This window comes from Lagenorhynchus albirostris, chromosome 13 (genome assembly GCF_949774975.1).
Source record: "Lagenorhynchus albirostris chromosome 13, mLagAlb1.1, whole genome shotgun sequence".
Taxonomy (NCBI): domain Eukaryota; kingdom Metazoa; phylum Chordata; class Mammalia; order Artiodactyla; family Delphinidae; genus Lagenorhynchus; species Lagenorhynchus albirostris.
This window is the reverse complement of record NC_083107.1, coordinates 5,241,441-5,262,886: the sequence shown is the minus strand read 5'-3', so window position 1 is coordinate 5,262,886 and position 21,446 is coordinate 5,241,441. Positions and strand designations below refer to the sequence as shown.

At 48.0% G+C, this 21,446-nt stretch overlaps 1 protein-coding gene across 44 annotated transcripts in view; it reads left to right on the top strand.

Annotated features, from left to right (window-relative positions):
• The window catches only part of MAP4K4 (mitogen-activated protein kinase kinase kinase kinase 4), a 172,178-nt gene that overhangs the window by 117,614 nt on the left and 33,118 nt on the right, over positions 1 to 21,446 (top strand). For all 44 annotated transcript variants that reach the window (XM_060169503.1, XM_060169502.1, XM_060169506.1 and 41 more), the window contains 7 exons: positions 544 to 634; positions 1,060 to 1,190; positions 3,581 to 3,635; positions 5,061 to 5,139; positions 8,512 to 8,687; positions 9,931 to 10,003; positions 11,499 to 11,709. In XM_060169503.1, the coding sequence (XP_060025486.1) occupies positions 544 to 634; positions 1,060 to 1,190; positions 3,581 to 3,635; positions 5,061 to 5,139; positions 8,512 to 8,687; positions 9,931 to 10,003; positions 11,499 to 11,709 (816 nt within the window). The remainder of the gene's footprint in view (positions 1 to 543; positions 635 to 1,059; positions 1,191 to 3,580; positions 3,636 to 5,060; positions 5,140 to 8,511; positions 8,688 to 9,930; positions 10,004 to 11,498; positions 11,710 to 21,446) is intronic.

Below are 21,446 nucleotides of genomic sequence, written 5' to 3'. Positions count from 1 at the left end.
TGTGTGCCCAGTAGGATTTATTTCCTTGGGAAAGAAAGATACTTGAACATAAAGCTCTTTTGATGGCAGAGTTGTTTTGCACGTGGGGTGGAGGTCGGGTCGATCAGTAGTTAGCAGTTTGTCGCTCTTTGGTGGGAAAACCAGGCTGGATTCAAGGGCCAGACCTTAAAGCCCACTCCCGCCCTTTGCTTTTCCCCTGGGTGCGTGTAGTTCAGATCTGCCCCCAGGGTCGGCCATTGCAAGATAGGCGTGCAGCGTGGGAAAGGAACCACCCTGCACACAAATAGCGCAAATGACAGCAGAGACACTGCGGATGGTCCTGCTGGGGAGCAGCTAGAAGGTGGTAACCCTGCCCCATTGGGATCGTGGGTGCCTCTCTCTGTGTGGTGTCATGGGTGATGTCTTGCTGGAAATGCACTGAGGTTGAATCTTATGTTCCCAGAAACTTCTGGCCTGTGTGCACACTTTATTATAAAGGGTGTGTTCTGGGCTAGTCCCTTGTAGCGACAGAGAACTAAATCCAGACCTGACTTTCCTGCTCAGGGACTGGCGCATCTCCACATCCATCACGTGATTCACCGGGACATCAAGGGCCAGAATGTGTTGCTGACCGAGAACGCAGAGGTGAAGCTTGGTATGTGATGGACGTGCCACGTGATCTAATACCCTGCCCCAGTGCAGTTAGCTGGAAACGTTACCCCGTTTCTCCTTCTGTCTTATTTAAGGCTTGGGAGCGGGGCTTGCTGCTTAGCCTGGCTCCTGACTCCCTTTCCCCGTGCTCCTGGCTCATCCGGAAGTCCCTCTGGCGGTCGCTGTTGGGATGCTCAGGGAGGTGGCGGGTCCAGCGTCCAGGGAGCTCCCAGGCTGGTCGAGCGTCTGCCGTCTTGGTGGCTTGGCCCTGGAGAGGGTGCCCCTTATCCCTGTTGGTGGGAGGTTGCAGTCTGTGCAGTGTTTCTGTGTGGTTTACTCTGAAGGCCTCTGGTGCTCACATTCTTCACCTTGCCGTCGACTGGTTTGTTAATTGTGTTCTCCTTCCCCTCCTTCCTCTTCCTGCCACAGTGGATTTCGGTGTGAGTGCTCAGCTGGACAGGACCGTGGGGAGGAGAAACACCTTCATAGGCACCCCGTACTGGATGGCTCCCGAGGTCATCGCCTGTGACGAGAACCCCGACGCCACCTATGATTACAGGGTGAGGTGCCGGCCCTGCCTTCCTGCGGGTGGGGCTCCGCCTCCAGTCCCCCTTCCTGCTGCTTCACTGAGGACCACATGGACCCCTGCTGCAGGGGCACATCTGCTGGGACAGTATCTTGAGGCTGTTTTTTTTTAGTCCATTCTGCATCACCCCTGTTCTGTTACTAAGTATGATGCTGCTTTCAAGGTGGGGTGGGGCTGTGTGTCACTCCGTTGTCGGTAGAAATTTTTTTGTCCTGAGTAAATTCAGTGCTTCTGCCCTGTTTGCCGTTCTTTTTAACTTGAAGAATATATTATAATCAGATATTTATTATTTTAAAAATACTGGCAATATATAACAATAGCTTCGTCTGTGTGAAATTTTAGAGTGTTGTTAAAGAGCTTTGCAGCTTTGCTTTGGTCACAAATATATGTAAACTATTAGAGTGACCTCTAGGGACTTGTATCAATAATGCACTTTTTGATCCTGATGTAAAACCCATATTTGATCATCAGACTCGGGTTGAATATGTTTGTAAAAACTACTTAAAAATTCTGTCGCCTTAAGTAAATGAGTCAGAGTGGTTGATGTACGTGTTAATGATACTCACAATTGAGTTCCTGTCTTAAAGCACGCCAGTGTATTTAGTATTTATTACAAATACCCAACTACTGGAACTCAATGTGAGCCTGTGGTGGAGAGGAATATTTATTTTATGTTTTTATATGCTGAAATATTTTCAAATAGATTATAGACTTTAGAAGTTTTCACTCTTTGTTATGTCATTATGTATCTCTAAAATTTGAAAACCTTTCTAACGCATCCAAAATATTATCATACCTAAGTAAATTAAAAGTGATTCCTTAATGCAGAGTCCATAATTAGACCCAGCTCGTCTACACCTGGTTTGTCCAGACCAGTATTCAGTATAGGACAAGACGTTGCATTTGGTTGGTTGGTGGTTGAGTATCTTTCAGTGAAGACTATCACACCCTCTCCCCCAGCTCCCGCTTTCTGCATGACACCGCCTTGCTGAAGAGGCAGTGTTCCACCCTTTAGATGTATCTTACCATTTCTGAATTTTAACTTTCCAGTCTTTGTCATGTCAGTTACCTTGTTTTCTGTGGACTGGAGAGGCTCCATTAGTATCGAGAAAAGCCTTCCGGGATCCCCTGAGAGGAGATGGGCGTCGTTTGTCTGCGTCACCCTAGGGAGCGTCAACGCCTGGTGGTCCCACCACGGATGCTGCCCATATTAGTTTCTGGTTAAGGTGGTGAATTGCTCTTTGGACCTGAGGGTGTAGAAAACTCCGTAAAAACAAGGGAGCAGTTCATGGGCCTCTTTATTCTTGTGATAAAACACATGTGCTTGAGTCTCCATAGCAGAGTTATAGGTTATTCAGGAAAACCCTTCAACGGAGCAACTTTAAGGAAATTTCTTTATTAGGATAGTGTCTAAACAAAAGAAGGCTAATGATGAAAAAACATCTGTTATCTGCTTTTAGAAAATCTTGTTTGGATTTTAAGAAATTAGCTGATAAAACCTCATCTGTCATCCAGTGTATATTGAATGCCTACCACATGGTAGTCACAACTCTGGGGATACAAAGGTGAATAACGGACAAACATACCTGTCCCCATGGAATTTGTATTTGAGTAGGGGAGAAAGCTAAAATTCAAATTTTAGGGAATTCCCTGGTGGTCCAGGGGTTAGGACGCCACGCTTCCACTGCAGGGGGTACGGGTTTGATCCCTGGTGGGGGAACTAAGATCCTTCAAGCCGCATGGCGTAGCCTAAAAAAAAAAGGAGTATAATTCAAATTTTAAAGTTAATATTTTGGGGAATCGGAAGGGAAAGACTGCATGCACTTAACTTATCTCACACCCCTAAGTTTAAAGGAAGAGTAGAGAGACGTGGCAGCCTGATTCCGTTTAGTGAGCGAGGGTGGATTTTATTAATTCTTCTGAGGACCTTTCATAAAGAGTATTTTCTAGCCTTTAAACGTTTAACAGCATAGTTAAGTTCGAGATATTGTCATAAAACATAAGAGTAAACATCTGTCTAGGCTGGGAGTCTAAATCATCAAATGCTTGGAAAGAAATGAAGAAATGATGAACTGCAGAGCCCACAGTGGGCAGGTAGGGAGAAGATGTAACGGGGAACCAACTTTGTTCAATCATAGATACGAGCGGTTCTAATTAACAATCAGTGTTATCTTTATTGCATCTTTCATTCATTCTTTTGGAAGGTGTTCCTCCAGATGTGTTTGTGCTTTTAATTTCCTGGCGAACTTCCTTTTGGTTCGTACCCCACAGAATGCAAGTGCGTCATTTGTGTGAACGATCAGTAGTGGTGAGTTGGGGGCCTCACAGCAAGGACAGTGTCCTAACTTCCCGCTTTGTTTGCAGAGTGACCTGTGGTCCTGCGGCATCACAGCCATTGAGATGGCAGAAGGCGCTCCCCGTAAGTAGCTTGCGTTCCTTTTCAGCTCAGTTCTGTGTAACTTAAACCTAGTCTCAAGGCTTCAAAGAGAGTGGCTGCATGGATGAAACTGTTCCTGATGGGGCGTTCAGATGAAGGAATCATAAATACAGTGGGGTTTTCGATGTGAAAGGAATTCTTGGCATGCATTAGTCCTTTTGAAGATCTCCCTGAGGTCCGTGGGCTATGTTATCTTTTATTTAAGTTGTAATCAGACGTGTGACCTGAAATTATTCTGATGTCAGATAATACACAGTAATTTTTCTTGTTACAGTTTGAACTTAATATTCCGTGAAACTGGTCCTACCACAGGAAATTTCAGTATTTCTTACATTTTAACTTTACAAATAGAGGCACAGCCTTTTATCTGTGGAATAACTTTTTCCAGTATTATCTGTGTGAAGTTTTGCTTCTGCTTTGGATTAAATCAATGACAACTTCATGAAATTGATTTTTAATCAGGAACAGGGTAGAGTTTCAGAGAGCAAAGGGGAAAACAGCATTTTCTGCCAGTCCCCCTTTAAAAAAAAGTGTATACAAAGAATGTATAACTTCCTGATACATAGTCGCTGCTGAATAAATATTTGTTGAATGAATGATAAAAGACTGCCCACAGCTAAGGATTAGTTTGCACTGCAGAAGCGGCCGTCCGTCTTGATCACCACGTGCTCCCTTAACCGAGACGGGGAAGGACTGCCTGGCCCTTTGTCTCGGTTCTCTTTCATGGCAGGAACAGTAGTACCCTCCTTTTCTTTGGCCCCCATTTCCCAGCTGCCTTGTAAGAGTCTCGTGAAGGTGAATAAACACTCGGAAATACCTGATGTGACATACTCGTGTGTACACATGCACCTAACACGCCTTTGTTGGGCAAGTGATCGGAGAACAGGCAGTCATTGCACAGAATTAAACAGTCCCATCTGGCCCCCGTTTTTGCTCTTCCGTAGGCACACTCACTCTAACAACCAGCAGCGAGCGTTCCTGAAGGGCTTAACGCATCTGTGTTCCAGGTGTTGTGTGAAGGCCTTTACGACCGAGTCTAATTTAATCCTCACAACAACCCTGGGAAAATAAAGTTATCTCATTGTCATCTGATAGATGGTGTAGGAACTTAAGCTGTTAACTCCTTTAGGACGTTGAATCAATATTTAGCTTTGATTTATGAAAACTTTCCAATGTCTGTTTGAAATTATATGTTCTTCTCGTTGCGCTTTCCCGCCTCGTATTTTGCTGTGTTTAAGTGGGGTATTCAGGGTACGCCCTCAGCTGTATAACTAGATGTGCAGACTGCCTGACGTAAAGCATGCCAATCAGACGATGGGCAGATCAGACGATGGGCAGAGCGCGTGCCCCTAGAGATCAAGAATGAGTAACCTGAGTACGTACTGACACGCCCTCTCCTCTCCCCAGCTCTCTGTGACATGCATCCCATGAGAGCACTGTTTCTCATCCCCAGAAACCCTCCTCCCCGGCTGAAGTCCAAAAAATGGTAAGCTGTGTGTGCTTTGTTGTTGCTGTTCTTTTCCTTTTTTTAAAAAAAAAATCGTTCCTTTTTCTAGTTTGACTTCAAGGCAAAATTCTGGCCATTCTGAGTCCAAAAGAACACAAGAGCCAGTGCCCCAGAACACCAGTTAAAAAGTGTTGTATCGCTTTATTTTTTAATGTTTCTTTTTCTTGATCAGTTGTGCTTGAATGATACAATAGTGACAAGCCACCCTAGGAAACAAGAACACGTTAAAGAAAAAGGTTCCATTTTAATACTTAAACATACCTCTCAGTGTAATATGTTTCTAAGCATCTTTAGATTAAGAAGCAAAGCTGTGTTGACATGTAGTTCCTCAGTTGAAGTAATAAGTTAAAATTCATGGAATGGTTTACTGTAGTTATTGCAGAACTTTGAAGTCAGATGGGCCCCTGTCGTCCCAGCAGCCTGCGTTGGAGGAGGGGTCCTCTCCCTGGGCCACCCCCTTCCTTCTCCCTCCTTGCGCATCTGCTAAACAGAATTGATGCCAGGGAGGGAGACGGTGACGACCTCCGTGCAGGAAAGCATTAAGTGCAGCTGTGTGGGGTGAAGCTGGTTTGGTGTAGTTTTAAAATCTCGGAGGGAAAGGGCAGTGCTTTGTTTTCTCACTTGAGCATTCTGCCCACTTGTTTCCTCCCAAGAGTTCCTTTGAGTCCTTTCCTGTCGATTCCCGTCTGCACTCAGGCTCTCATGCACTCGGGCCCTCCCTCCCTCCCTCCCTCCCTCCTTTGCCGTTCCTGTTTCCTGGGCTCTGCTGTTTGTCTTACCTACTGTGGGTTTTTTTTTTCCTTTCTGAAACTGTTCTCATGAGTTTTCCAGGTGGTGTTGTCTCCTCTTAGGTTCTTGATTCTGATTCTGAAATAGGCCAGAGATCTCCATTTCAGCCTCCTTCTCTCCTGGCCTCGGTCTTCCGGCTGTCAGGGCGTCGTGGAGCCTCTCTCCCATCGCGGGTGTGGACATGCACATGTACCGCCGCTCGTTTCTTTCCTGCTTCTCCCTGCCCTCCCCGTACTTTCCCCACCTTTGTCTGCTGGCGGGGTTTCCTCCTTTATCCCGTCTTTCACCACATTCAGCTCTGGGGAACTGAGGCCGTCTTGTTCCACTTAACCAGTTCTTGGCGAGGTTCTTTAAGGCAGGACGGGTGCAACGATTTAGCCCCGGTTGGTCTCCTGTGTTACATACAACATGATAACCGGGGCGTCCATGGGTGGCCAGTAGATGTCACCAGGGAGTAAGCTGCGGGGCTGGGTGCCACTTCGTCCGGCGCCTGCTGAACTGAACGACGCTCACTTTCCCCTTTCTTTTTCTCTGTCAGGTTTTATTAAAGCGAGTTGCTGCTTCACCTTCGGGGTATTTCATAGTTTTGTCAGTCGGCCCCCACTCTGTCCATGACTTGCAGGTTTGCATTAACCACTGTGTGTATACAGTGCAGTGAGATAAGGAGACGGATGTAGATGACAGTGGATTCTGCCTGTGCTCTCCCACCAAACTTCCTCTGCCTGAGCTTGATCGGATGCATTCTCAGCGGTTCATGTCACTGCCTCATTTCACCCAGGTGTTCTAGGGGGGAGAGGGTTACAGACAGGAAGTCCTTCTTCCTTTACGGTTGCTGTCTTCCTGTCCACCAGATGTAAATTTCCACGACTGTTTTTGGAGAAGCAGCCTTTAAAAGATGATTAGTGAACTCTCTTTCAGCAGAACCTGGTCATCGACTTTCAAGAATACATTGCAGATCATCGATTCTCAGATGTTAATCTGTACACGGCACATGAGAATCCCTTTGGAATTTTTTAACTTAGGGCTCCAACCTCAAAGTTTCTAGTTTCCTAAGTTTGAGGAGTGACCCAGGCATTTGTATTTTTAATAAACTCCCAAAATGATCTTTGTGGGCAGTGGGGTTTGGGAATCTGTGTGCTAAGAGCATTCCATCCCTGCTGTGTCGAATCTTCTGCATTCTTCCTTAACCATAGAATAAAGTCACAACTTGAGGGCCCTTCTCTGAGCTGACCCTGGCCTATCTCTTTTACCCTTTTCCACTTTTCATACTAGTGTCAGAAAACAATCCACTGTTCCCTGTAGTACTCCTCTACCTTGTTCATGTGGTTTCTGTTCCTCTGGAACAGTGGCTTTTCTCTCCCATCTTTGGAATGTCAGAAATCCTCCTTTTTCTTGATGTCTGACCCACTCCACTGTCGGCAGTAGTTCTTTTCTCGTCCTCGCAGTTTGCGTATACATCTGCTATTGTGTATACATACATTATGTCCTATGTGTATCTCTTACAGAGCCCAGCATAAACAAATGTACGTCGTTGACACATAAACATTTGTTGAATTGAACAAAAATAGTAAGTTTGAGTAGAAACAGAAGACAATACAAATGATTCTTAAAAGCAGTGAAATAACTGGAAAGGACTGAACTAATTTTTTCTCAACCACATTTTTAAAGACTGAATAACTCATTCATTCAACAAAAATTTATTACATACCTATTGTAGTCTAGATGCTCAGAGTTGGGCATTGCTGACAAATGGAGAAGTTAGGAACCAGTCCTGACCTGTACCGTTTTAAACCAGGAGGAGAGACAGAAACATAAATGTGAAGTGTGCAGTGTGTTACATGCAGACAACCCCAAAGGAAAGGCTCCTGACCTGGGGAGGGCGGGGTGCAGTGTTGCCGGGAAAGGCTTACCGGCGGGAGGGTGTCTGAGCTGAGTCTCGAAGGACAGGGTGGGTAAGAGTGCGTCTGCCGAGGCTAGGGAGGGGGTCACTGTGAGCCAGAAATGGAGAAACAGGCAAAAATAAAGTGGCTGGTGGGGTAAACGTTAACTGCAGGGTCATTGCCCCCCGCCCCCCCCAGCACTATTATTTCTGCCTCTGAACGTTAAGCGTAGAGAACTGATACGTAAACCAGCCTGAAACTGATGGCAACGTCGCAGTGACAGGATCAAGCCCCGAGTCACTTACTCGGCTCCCTTTCTCACTCTGTGTCTGTCCTTGTCTTAGAGGATCCCGCCGTCTCTCCTCTGCCATCTTTACGTTAGCAAAGACCTCCCTTTACTCCCTGGCCTCCACTACCCCGTGACGACACGGTCAGAAAGCAGCAGTAACTCCAGCTGCCTCCGAGGCCCGCCGTGTGCGGTGCGACTCCTGAACCGTGCTGAGGTGGTGCTCCGGGCCCCGTGGTCCCTGCTCTGTTCCTTGTTTGATCCCTGTGCCTTTGCAGCGTTGTTCACGCTGAATTCTGGAGCCCTGCTCTGTTTGCAAGCTTGTAAGTTACTGGTAGTTTGGAGCTTTGCTCTTTGTGGTAGAAATTTGATGATCTTTTTTACTTCCTCTTCTAGGTCAAAGAAATTTTTTAGTTTTATAGAAGGGTGCCTGGTGAAGAATTACATGCAGCGGCCCTCCACAGAGCAGCTTCTGAAACATCCTTTTATCAGGGACCAGCCGAATGAAAGGCAGGTTAGAATCCAGCTTAAGGACCATATAGACCGGACCAGGAAGAAGAGAGGAGAGAAAGGTATTAAACCTGTTTTTATTTTCATCTTAAAAAACAGTTGTTTAGGTTTTTGCCAACCAGAGTAGGTTATTATTCCTTTCCCACCCGCGTTCGTGCCCACCTGGCCGGGGCTCGAGTGGTGTGTCTCTGCTCTGCTCCCGGGGACGGGCCGAGGGGGCAGCTTGGCTCCGGCACAGGGGACCGGCGCTGTGCAGCGCATTGCCAGGCTGACACTGGGTAGTGGGCACTGTGGCCAGTCAGCACTCGATGCCGTCCTGCTCCTCGGGGGCACGTCTTCGTGGCTGTGCTTTTTAACTTCATCGTGGACCTTGTGTTCTGTCTGCGTCAGGCGGGGCTCCGAGCGTCGGCGGGGAACATCACCGTCCATGTGCTGTCCCGTTCCTCTCCTGCTCGGGAGCCCCAGGGTTTCCTGCACTTTATGGGGGTGGTGTGGTGAGGCCCGGGCCCCGTCGGCCTGACTGCTTTTCTGTCTTCACTGCACAACATGAACACTCGCTTTGCTGATTACGTAAGGTTCCATTTGGTCCCCAGTGTCTGGGTTTCCTATCCTGACGTGTTCTGTGTCCACCTGCCTGGATTCAACGGTGCCTCCTGCCCAGCAACGCGCAGGCCAGGCTTCACCACCGTCTTCTCTAATCCTTCTTCTCTGGGGCCCCTGGCTCCCATTGACCTTCCTGTTCTGTGAATTCTTAACAGGAACTTTACAGAACGACGCTGGATAACAGGCAACCCGTTGCTGAATTTTTTTTTTGACACTCCAAGTTCAAGGCCAAAGAAGAAACTAACAAAGAGCAAGTTCAGGGCAATCCCCGAGTGCTGAAAGTAACCAGACACATTCCTTATTGCCTTGGTTTGGGCAGTTCATCTCTTTCTTTCGAGTCTTGGCATCAGAGTGGACTTTGTGAATTTGCTGATGCTCCGGGGCCACTTTTCTTAGGTGTCAAGGGCTCTGGGGCCCCTCTCACAGTCCTGTCCCCGCATAGCCGTGCATCCCACAGGGGACTGTCTGGAATACAAGAGAATCTGCTCTTCTGTGGGAAGTACGGCCGGCCCAGGGCACGAGCACCGTTCATGGTGGGAATTGGTGTCACGCCCCTACTACCCCCACGTTCTCCACACACTTTACTATTTTCTCAAAGAATATACGGTTTTCATTGGCGGTGATGCCCTCGGAGATGCTCACCTGTACACGCGGTGTCACGCTTCGTGAACTGACTCGTTTATCTTGTCCTTTTCTTTACAGATGAAACTGAGTACGAGTACAGCGGGAGTGAGGAGGAGGAGGAGGAGGCGCCGGAGCAGGAGGGGGAGCCCAGGTAGAGGCGGGGCGCCCGCGACCCTGCTCCTCGGGGGTGCCGGGGCTGCGGGAGATGCCCGGGCAGCGGGAAGGAGTCGGCAGTTACTCTGAAAGTGCCTTGGTATCTTGCATTCTTCTGTTCTTTCAAAGACTCCTATAAACATTCTCGGCCTCTGGAGCCGCTGACCCCGTGGTTCTTTACCGAGACTGCATTGCTTCCTCTTCCCCCGGTCAATTGGAAACACGCAGGTTGTGTCTGGTCCTGGGGAAGGGGAGCTCGCCACTGGCGTTTCTTGCTCCAGCAGGTGTGGATGGAAGACGTCTTGTAGCGTATGAAGCAGGCCTGCACACACACAGTTTCCTGCTCATGGGCTAGCAGGGCCCCCTTTGAAAACACTGGAGTCTTTCCCAAGACTTGTTGGTTGGTTGGTTGGTTGGTTGGTTTTGTTCTTCCCACCGGTGTGGTCGTTGGCATTTCATTGCCTCTATTGGGAGTGATATTCTGTCCTGATCCACTTCATAGTCGTTTTGGTCATCTCTGGCTCCCCGAGGTACAGTGAAGCAGAAGCTTGAAGATGTGGTAGCATGAACCTCACAGCGACTCATTAATCAGGGAAGAGAGGATTTAAAGTCTTTGATAATGGTCTTGCCTGCCTGGTGTTCAAGCTGCAGCTACACGTAGCTGACTAGCTAGACAAAAGGAGGGTAGGGACGGTTGTTTGAGAGACCTGTGGGGACCTGTGTGCAGAGAACGGGAGTTTGAAGAGAGCATATCAAGAGAGAAGAGAATTTATTGAAAAAAACTCCATAGTTACATAAAAGATTTGAATCCATCAGAGACTAAGATTTTTAGAGTAATTTGAACTGATTGCAGGAGCAATATAATTGTGTTGGGTTAGGGACGCGATATAACGAAAGAAGCAGTTTAGGAAGATTGATTTGCCATTTGTTTTGGGAGTTTTGAAAGCGGAGAAGTGACTCTCAGCCGGGAGACCACCTAGGAGTGACGCTAATTTTTCTGTGTGGTGGCTCATCCTTGGGACCCACCTGGGCTCAGCCGCCGGCCTTGCAAGTAGAGAGAGTGGGAGGGGAGAGCTGACAAGGCATGCTGGGCCGCGTGGAGAAGGCGAGGGGACGGCCAGTGCTGGAGATTGCTCTGGTATTACCGCCCGGGCAATCCCGGGACGTGATGCTGCTGTTTCTGGTGGGAAGCAGGGCGGTCACAGAGGGTCTAATGACGTGTGGCAGGAGGTGGTTTCAGCTCTTCATCGCAATTTGAGTTGATGGGAGAGTCCCACGTGGAGATGTCCTGTCAAACGTCCAGGACAGAGTTTTAAGATATTTATGAGACGGTGAAAGAAGGGGTGAAAGAAGGGGTGATGCTACTGAGTCGAAGGCTCGTTACCCCCGTGGGTTTGTTAGTTTGTTGGGTCCTGGGCTGGGAGGAGCTCGGGAGAGGCGGGGCGTGGGCGTGGAGTGGCCCGCGCCCCTTAGAGCCCCGCTTCCTCCTGCAGCTCCATCGTCAACGTGCCTGGCGAGTCCACGCTGCGCCGGGACTTCCTGAGGCTGCAGCAGGAGAACAAGGAGCGCTCCGAGGCCCTGAGGCGGCAGCAGCTCCTGCAGGAGCAGCAGCTCAGGGAGCAGGAGGAATACAAGAGGCAGCTGCTGGCGGAGAGACAGAAGCGGATCGAGCAGCAGAAGGAGCAGCGGCGACGGCTGGAAGAGGTGGGGGCGCGCGGGCCGGAGCCGGGGTCCCGGTCTTTGTTCACAGGCGTGGCCAGATGCCCAAAGGACCGTTCTCCGTGGCCTCGTGAGGCAGGTCGTGCCTCTCCCCGGCCTGGCCAGTGAGGTCCCCTCTGAAGGGAAGGTGTGCTCACGCACCGGCGGGACCTTGCGCTCCCGGAGGCCCGAGACCTGTTTTCCCCTCTTTTGTAAACATCAGGGACCTGCCCCCAGTTACTCATCCTATTTGTGTGGGACGCAGGGCCCAGAGGTGGCGTCGCCCCGGCTCCGTGGAGGCCATGTACGCTACAGTCCGAGTTGGCCAGCTCGGCCTTGACCTCATTTCCATCCCACCCTTGGCCTCTGGGTCCCACGTGGGGTGTGCATATTTTTCTGAAAACATACGTACACAGGAAAAACACTTTTCTACAAATTCCTTAACTTTAGGTACGTTAAAGAGTAAGGGTTGAAGAAGAGAATTATATTGGGCATGATACAAATGCTATTCTGTAATCTAGCCATAGTGCTGGCATTAGTTACTTGTTGGGGCGGGGGACACATTTCGTACCACCTGCTTGTTGTTCTTGTTTGTTTTTGGCTGCGTTGGGTCTTCGTGGCCGCGAGGGCTTTCTCTAGTTGCGGCGAGCGGGGGTTGCTCTTTGTTGCGGTGCGCCGGCTTCTCATTGCGGTGGCTTCTCTTGTCGCGGAGCACGGGCTCTAGGCACGTGGGCTCAGTAGTTGTGGCTCACGGGCTCTAGAGCGCAGGCTCAGTAGTTGTGGCAGCATGGGCTTAGTTGCTCCACAGCACGTGGCATCTTCCTGGACCAGGGCTTGAACCTGTGTCCCCTGCATTGGCAGGCGGATTCTTAACCACTGCGCCACCAGGGAAGTCCCCCACCTGCTCGTTTAATTCATTAATACTATCAACGTTGGTAATATGGTTACCCACAGCTTTTCCATTTTTAATTCACGAAGACATTATTTCCCTACATTTCACCTGGGGATCAAAAGAGTCTTTTTTCATTTCCTGGTTGCCTTTTACTATATATATCACAGCTTCAGATTTCCCATTCATAGTAGTTTGTTTCCGTTTAATTCATACATCTTATTGTTTCACCTTTGTCCTTCATGCCAGAAAAAGAACCCCAAACAACAGTAAAGCCATGTGTTGATACTATACAGTGGAGTTTAAGTTAAACGACGACACATGCTTTTTCCCACGTTACTTAAGGGTACATTTTGTGGGGAGAATCTTTGCTTCGTTTTGTGTTTATGGTCTGAATTCTGAAACTTCACAGTCTGCCCTGGTTTAGAAAACCAGTGTGTGTCTAACTAAGGAGACTGGAAGTATTCGGCCAGCGCTTTGGAAGAAAGCACAGGGCACAACCTTGCTCTGTGGGAGGGGCAGCATTGCTATTTATGTAACTTCTTGCAGTTTGTTTGCAAACTCTCTTCTAATATTTTAAGACTCAGTGCTCTTTGCACATAACAGAAACCTTGAGTGGTTCCGAGGTGTTTCAGGCTGTACGTGGACCGTGTGTGCTCAGTACACGAGAGTGCTTGAGCGTTGAGGCTGTGGCTGTTTCCAGTGGCCTCTTTATGCAGTGTCCTCCACTGTCCTTCCTAAGCCTGGGCTGTGCTTCGGCTCAGGGATGCGGGGGAGTTTGGTGGCGCATACCTGGAAGGGCCAAGGACTGGGCCAGCTGGAGCCCCTTTCTAACACGGGCCCCGGAAACTGCCTTCAGGCCTAGCGACAGCGAGGTAGGTGTCCGTCATCCAGGCCCTGGACATGATAGGGAGTGAGGGTTACGGGGTTAGGCCAGCGATGGCTCAAGGAAAGGAGAGGTTTTAAAGCGATTTGTTCCGTCAGCTAAATAGAGGCTAGAGAATCGGGGCTGTCAGCTAAGTGAGAACGTGGCAGTTTACTGGCTTCAGTTAGCCCTGTAATTTCAGCTTCTCAGTGAAAGTTCAAACGCGCAGTCACCTCTTTAAACCTCTTAATCAGGGCAGGTGGAGCAGGGTCCTGGAACGGTGGCGTTTGCAGGAACAGAATCCACTGATGTGGGTTCTTGGTGATCCAGCGCCTTTTTGTCAGCCTGGTAATTAAGGTCCCAGGAAGTGGTTTGGGAATATTTGCGCCATAAATTATTTGTAGCCCTTTACTGGCGTTAAAGGTATGAGGAATAGGGATTCCTTTTGTTATTATTAACAAAGTAGATAAAGATGGTCATCTTCACTCAAAAGATAAATGATGCTTAAAACTGAAAGGTGATCACTTTCTATCAGCGACTGGCAAAAAAATGGTCCCAAAGTTGAGGCTGTACGGAAACAGTGGAGATGTTCCTTTCTCTGAAAGAGCCATCAGATCTGGGGTATGGGGGCTAAGGGCTTCTCCGCAGCCCCTACTGTCTCAGAACCTCGCCGCAGGTAGGGGGAGCGGTCTGCCCCTCGTCTGTAAGAAGTCCATGTGGTACATACATCCTCCGCTCTTGCTTGGTGCCCGTCGAGAGTTGCTGCTGCCGGGATCTATCTGCTTTGCTTCTCTTGCTTTCTCTTCCTTGGCTCCTGTGTGAACTGGAGATCTTGGAAGTCCTCGTAGATATTTTCAAGTCTGTCTGCCAGTTTTGCTGAAAATGATGTTTCTGAGTTTTCTTGTTGCTTTTGGATGGTCCCAGGAGGAAAGTGGGAGCGTGCTGAGCTCACGCGGCTGAGTTCACACTGGTGGCTTCGTCCCCTCCTCTCCTGCCCCTGACACTTGTCCTCCTCTTCTGGGTGCTCAGTGTTTTCTCAGCTTACTCGAAGTTTGTTACCCAGATTCATTGCCCCGTGTGATAATGATCTCCCTCTATCGGAAAGTTTTAATATTACTCTATTACCTTTTATAGGTAGATGCATCATCACATCTTTGGATCACTTTGGTAGAGCTTTGCCTCTAGCTAATTTTTTTTTCCCCACCCTGGCCAGCTTTTTCTCCCAGTCTTTTCTTTTTTCTGTTCTTGTTTTTTTTTTTTTTTGAGCAGAAGTGAAGATTATTTCATCATACTGTCATTTTATCCTAATGGTTTTGTGCTCTTTCTTTTCATTGACTCTTGCCTTGGTACCTGCTACCGACTCCTCCCATTCCTGTGACATCCACACATGGATCACATCTGCTCATTCCTCGTCTAAGTTTAAGAGAAATATTATACAAGACGTCCTGGAGAAAACCCCATTAGTGATCTAAGTTAAGGTGACTTTGTTAGCTGCTGTACTTTGGATATGCTTTTGAACCTGTTACATATTGAAATCACTTATGTCCTAATTCATAATTTTTCAGTTTTGACCTCGTGGAGACTGTCAGATTATTAGTAAAAGCAAGATACATTTGTCTGTGGTTTGGTGTGCTACTTGATTCAAAAAAAAGAAAGAACATTTCTGAGGGAAGATTTGTTTTTAGCAAACCTATGATACTATTATAACAACAGCACATTAAAAAAACTGCATAATCTTTTTATTAGAGATAAGAGACAAAAACTTTTCATTTGAGGTTAGAACTTATCCTTTTCTTAAAAACAAAAGACGAAAAAAGGGAGAACTGCAATTCCCTGTGTGTTCCCCATCTCACCCGTTTGTGAAGATGACTCTGGGTTCTGCAGACTTGGAACCCGGCCAAGGACTTCACTTAGAGGGCCGAGTCCCCTTTTCTGCTGCTTGCGTCTCCCTTTCTGTTCTTGAACTGCTGGTAGGATGTTCAGACTCCCCACTGTCGGAATTTTTCTGCAGGTATTTAAAACAATAATCCCTTCTCTTTACGATCTGCCCGAGTTTTCAGCCCCGGAGATGCCGTAGTCCCTGTGCTCTGGGTCTCAGCTTCCTGCAGAGAGGGGCGTGCGTGTGGGTGTGCGACCAGCACCTCCTCCCTCTGCTTTTCTTCCACCAAGAGGACACATGCTTACATTCGTCTCTCTTGTTTCTGCAGATCCCATAGTGACCCCAGTTTTAGAGAGGTGGGTGAAAGTGGAAGAAATTAAAAACAAAGTAAAGCAAGAGAAAAAATTTTGTCTGACACCCCAGGCTTTGCACTTTAGACGTGCACCAAGCTCAGCTCAACACAGCGGAGGTGTGGGTGGTCGTGTGCGCGCGCGCGCGTGTGCGTGCGCAGGTCAGGATGGCGGGGCGGGGCAGCGCAGCCCTGAAGGCGACGCTGCTCCTGCCCTGGGCTAATGGCGTGGAGCTGTCCCGACTTCCCAGCCTACCCTCCTTGCTTGTGAGGAGCCTGTTTGTGTTGGCCGTGGACAAATGTCGGGCGTTTTACGTGGGTGGGCTTAATGGAGGCCCTGGGGGCTGCTGCGGAGGCTGAACACGAACCTTCAGGCTCAGTCAGGGGAAGTCAGCGCCTCTGTAGAGGGAGCCATGTTTGAGCCCTGACCCGGAAGGCCTCACTTGCTTCCTTTTTTCTTTGCCGCACGTGGCTGTCTTTTGGTCTCCGCACTTGCAGGAGAGCTTTCACCTGTAAAATGAGCCCATCTGTCCCAGCGGAGGTGCGATGCCTTTTTTTTAAAAAAAGAGCGATGCCTTTTAAGAAAAAAAAAAGAGAGAGAGAGAGAGAAAAGAACATTTGCATGAAGTGGGGTTCGTCTTGAAGCTAAATTGTAACACTAGGAAAGCCTGGAGCGTTCTAAGAAAAAACGGAGCGAGCCGTGGCAGGCACCTGTGGTTGTCTCTTGGCTGTGAGATCTCAGAGGGACAGTGCCGGGGACCCGCTTCCCCCCAGCGTGTCCTCACCCCTCTGCCCACACAGAGGCCCCTGCTGGGCGCCTCACTCGTGTCTGACGGCGAGTGTGTGTGAGCACAGGGTGCGCCTTCCACCCTCAGCTCCAGCCGTGCTGTGCACGGGGGCCTTGCTTTTGCCAGAGGGCCACTGTCCCGCCTCTCAGAAGTCCTCAGCTCTTAAATGTTCTTTTGGCATCCCAGTCTAGTGTTTTTTTCCTAGTTAAATTTTGTAAGCGTTATTCTAATTCAGCAAATGTTATTTGTTGCCTAAAGATGGGGAAGAGTTGTCTTTGGGGAGAAGCAAAGTAGTTTAGTAGTTTCTCTACTGAAGTTCATCAGAACTTGCGCTTAACAAACTCAGGGGTTGCTGGTACACGTGCAGCCACATGACCTCCAAAGCTCTTGGAAATAGTCGAACCTGAAGAATAGATTGGTTCATTAAAGTTTAGTTTCTGTTAAAGCCCGTAAGTCCGGTGGAGTGTCTGTAAATGGACCCCACTATTATCAGCATGACCTATTTAGAAAAGTTCGAATTGTGAGATGAAAGCATTGCTTTTAAATACCAATCTAGAAAGAGAACTTAAATGTAATTAAAGCATAGTTGGAAAAGTACATATTTACTCAGGCATGCTTGGAAAAACTGAAGTAATAAGGAAATCGCTGTAATTGGAGCGATTTGGAAATCACTTTACAGCATCATGCCGTTTTTCAGTTTGTTTGGTTTTGTTTTTAAAGAAAGAATGGTTTAAAAAAATAAGAATGACAGTTTGAAAATGCCTCGAAGGATTTATATTTGCTGCTCTTAAAGGGGTTAACCTGAGCAGGCATGTTCGTTAGCGTCTCCTGGGTTTTGTTGCTTGAAATCACAGGCGGGAGGTTAATCTAGTGTGGATTGATGTTGCTTAGCTGATGGCTGGTGATATATATGTTTCATTTTTGTCCATTTTCTTTTGAAGTTCTGTTGCAAGAGGCCAGCTTTTCACATCAGTAATCTATTCAGGTATTTACTAAGGGCTTTCTTTAATCTTTAATTACCCCCGAACACACACACATACACACACACCCCAGTTAAGGGCCTGTTCTGACTGTAGTGGTTTGTATGGTTGGAGTTTACATTTCTGCTCTTGGTCCAGTTTACAGCTTCAAATATGACAGCATAATGTGGAAGAGGACTCGGTAACTACATCGTTCTTGGCCTTGGCCATCAGTCTCCCGACCAGGGCTTGCTGAGTGGGCGAGTCCAGGGAAATTTACCACGTTCCACGTGGTCTTGTGGGTTTTTTATAAGTGTGTGGCTTACCTTACCTATAAGACTTGGAGGAGAGGGGCTGCGTCTGGTTCACCTTCGTGTACCCATGCGCTTCACGACTATTTCTCAAATGGGTGAAGCAGCATTTGTGTCCTCGTTGTGTCTCTGGAAAGAAAGGACTTGTTCTGTGCACTTACAGCCATTCTTGGGCTTGAGGTCTCTGATTTGAGTTCCGGAGCCTCCGTAAAGGGCTGGTAGAACATCCTGAGGCCCAAGGCGTGTGTTGTGTAAAGTGTGAGGCTCTATCCGGATTAACGGTGACTATTCAAGCCCGCTGTGCAGCTTACTAGGTGATCCTGAAAAGACGGCTTTAGGATTTGGTTGGGCCTGGAGATATGGATGGATTCTTTAGGCTTATTCTAGATGCTAAATGTTAGAAAATCACGGCATCCTGGATGTTTACAGGGAGCTGGGTGGGGATGAGCGAAACACGCTCCCTACTTTTAAGGAGCTTATGGTCTTTGTTCGTGTGTTGATGGTGGTAACCAAGAGTATGAGACTTCCACAGGGCCAAAGAAGAGGACGCAGAAAAATCTTTAACTGAAAGATTCCAAGACACACAGCAAAAGGAGCGTGAAGGAAATAGAGACAATGTAGGGAACAGAGAAAATATCTCACACACATACATGTACACATGCCGAGAAATCTTAATATCCTTACAGAGAGAAGATATAAAAATCATGAAACAAGACTATTCAGAAAAAAGTTTTTTAAAATTTTTAATAAATGCAAACTCCCAGAAAGTGGGGAGAGAAGATAAGTTTGGGGGGACTAGAACAGAAGAAAAACAGAATCAGTCCAGGTGGTTTGACTCCCATTTAACAAATGGTCCGGAAAGTGAACACCAGAGGGAGAACATGCAGCAGGAATTCAAGACAAGTTTCCAGAACTAAGAAATAATTTCTGAATTGAAAGCCTTACTGAGTACCCAGCCCAGCGAATGAGAAAAGCCGCCGTTCAGAGGCACATACGTCATCTTGAAAGCTTAGACACTCAAGGATGAAAAGAGGATGGTAAAAGCTGCCGTCAGGGGAGCACATGGAGGGGTGTGGGTGTGGCTGCTACTAAGTGTCAAGGATCCACATGGGCAACATCAGAAAGTAGGAGGTGACACACCAGTGCTTTTGCAACTGAAGGGAAGTTAGTGCCCCCGGCCAGAAGTATATGCACAGCATGGGAGCAGAGCTTTTGTGACCTACAGAGTCTCTCAAGTCCTCTACTTGTCTTCACGCTTCCTCAGGAAACTACTAGAGGATGTGTTCCAGCAAATAAGAGAGAAGTTGACAGGGGATCCTGTACAGGAGAGGGTCCAGAAGTGTTCCTAGGAAGCAGGTGGGCAGAAGGATGGGATGCCTGGAGAGCAGCCTGTTTAGGTTGGCCCAGGAGAAGAGAAAGGGCTGTGAGAGGGTTCATCTCTAGAAGAAAGAAAGAATACCTGACCCATTTGACCATGTGGAAAGGAGTCTTATGGTGTAGACTTTACAGATGATGCTATGATGGGCCCATGAAAAAACAGGCAAACAAACAAGAGTAAGGCAATTTTTCTACTATTTATGCATGTATGTATGTATGTATTTTGGACAAGATAACATAGATTTATTTACTCTTTTAAATATAAATTTTATTCTTTTAAAATTTTAAAAATTGGCCTCAGATTTTTATTCTCCAGGTAGTCACTAGTTAACAACAATCAAAACGGCACCATGGCATTTTAGATATAAGTGATCATGGGGCGGCAACATAGCAAATGTTAATAAATAAAAGAAAGGGCGTTAACAAAGATGTATATCTTATGGCTTGAGGATGGTTAAAGTCTAGTACTTTGATTAAAAATTTTTAAACACAAGTGAAAATGGAAAAGGCTACCTGTAAGGGCATTTGAAATTGAAAGTTAAAAATTCTTAGTAGCATTTAGTTAGATGAAGTCAAGGTTTCCCACCGGCCTGGGAGCCCTGCCCTCAGTGTAGTTGGAAATAACCCCCCGAAATGGATTCTGCACATTTCACCACGTTGGGGCTTCCTGCCTGGTGTGAGGACGAGTGCTTTCACTGAGGCGCCAGAGGATGTGCACGGGGTCCCGTCACTCCCTGGGACTCCGGGTGACCACAGCTCAGGGGTGCGAGGCAGGGGGTGAGCTGAGAAGGCTCCTGGGCGTGGGCTGGACCAGGGTCAGCCCTGTGCTCGGTGGGCCGAGGCAGCTGGAGTTGCTGGTGAGGGGCCAGTGTGTGGGAAGCCAGCTCCCGCGCTGCTTCACTCCCTCCCTCCGCTCTTCCTTTGCGATCTCCCGTTGTCTTCTCTGGAGACAGAAATTTGAACCTCGAGGCTGGTGTGAGGTAGACACTTGGCCGCATCTGGACTTAATGGCTGTGTGGCGGCCAGAGTGCAGCCCTGCTTCCAGGGCAGCGTGGCAGCTTCCAGGACTCTCACTGCAGTTTTTCTCCTTGTCTGGCTCTTTCTGGAAGGGTCCTTGCTGATAACAGCCAAGGCGTCAGCTCTGCTTTTTTTGAACTAAAGAATTTTTCAAGATTCTGTAAATAACAGGAGAGGAGAAAGCAAGTGAAGCTACGGCTTTGCTTTTTGTTTTGTGATCCCAGGGGGCTAAGTGGCACCTTTCCTTCAGCATCGTTCCTAAAAATTAAAGAATTTTGGTAGCCTCTGTGGTCTGTAAGGACAGGGCAGCGGGTGCATCTCTGAGGCTGTTGCGGTGGTGTCTGTGGTCACGTGGCGTTGTTTAGTGCAGTGCAGCGGCCCAGAAAGCTTTTGAATCTTGCATTCCATCAGTAAAAAAAAAAATTGAGCATGTATCTGATAGAGATATATCTAGTAATTTTGTATCGTACTGATACATACATTATGAAACATGCAAAAGTAGCTATCTTAAAGAATGAGCTGGGAGTATAAGAACATAAAAGTTCTGGGTGTGTTTTTTGTTTTTTCCCCTCAACTCCGGTTGCCTTGCTGGCCTGTAGAGCCTGCTGGCAAACATATCATCTCCCCCGGGAGGTGGGGAGGGAGAGGGAAAGCCCAGACCTTTCCGAGGGGGACGGTCCTCTGACAGTTCACTGCTTGTGAGACCTTGGCTCATAAGCAAGTCACGTTGTTACCTGAAGGTGGTAAAGTTCAGTGTATGATATTCTTCGCCTCTTCTGACCTGTTCGCTTGAATCTGATCGGCCTGAAAAGCTAAGGGGGAGTTTTGAGGGGTCGACACTGGTTGCCTCTCTTCTCTCTTCTGTTTTCCTTTTGTCTGACTGACTTGGAGGGGAATTGTTAGTCTCCACCTGCCTTCCTCTCTTGTGGCTGTGGTTCTAGAGCTGTGCTAGAGACAATTTAAATGTAAATTAACTTTAGTAAAATAAAACGAAAAACCCAGTTCCTCCCTCATGTGCTGGGCGCATTTCAGGTGCTGAGTAGCCGTCTGCAGCCAGCGGCCGCTGTGCTGAGATGGAGCGCCTCTCCATCCCAGGGGGGCTGCACGGTGGCCGCATCACTTTGCAGGCCAGCACTCTGCACATCTGTGGGAGGAGTTGGTTGATTTATACTCTGCGCGGTGGCAGTGCTTTACTGACAGATAGATGTCTGGGGCTGGATGAGAAGGGGCCAGACATGTGCCCAGGGTCACACTGCCAGGTACCGAGGGGTTGACAGATGGTCTGCGTTGGGAAAGGCTGTCGGAGCGA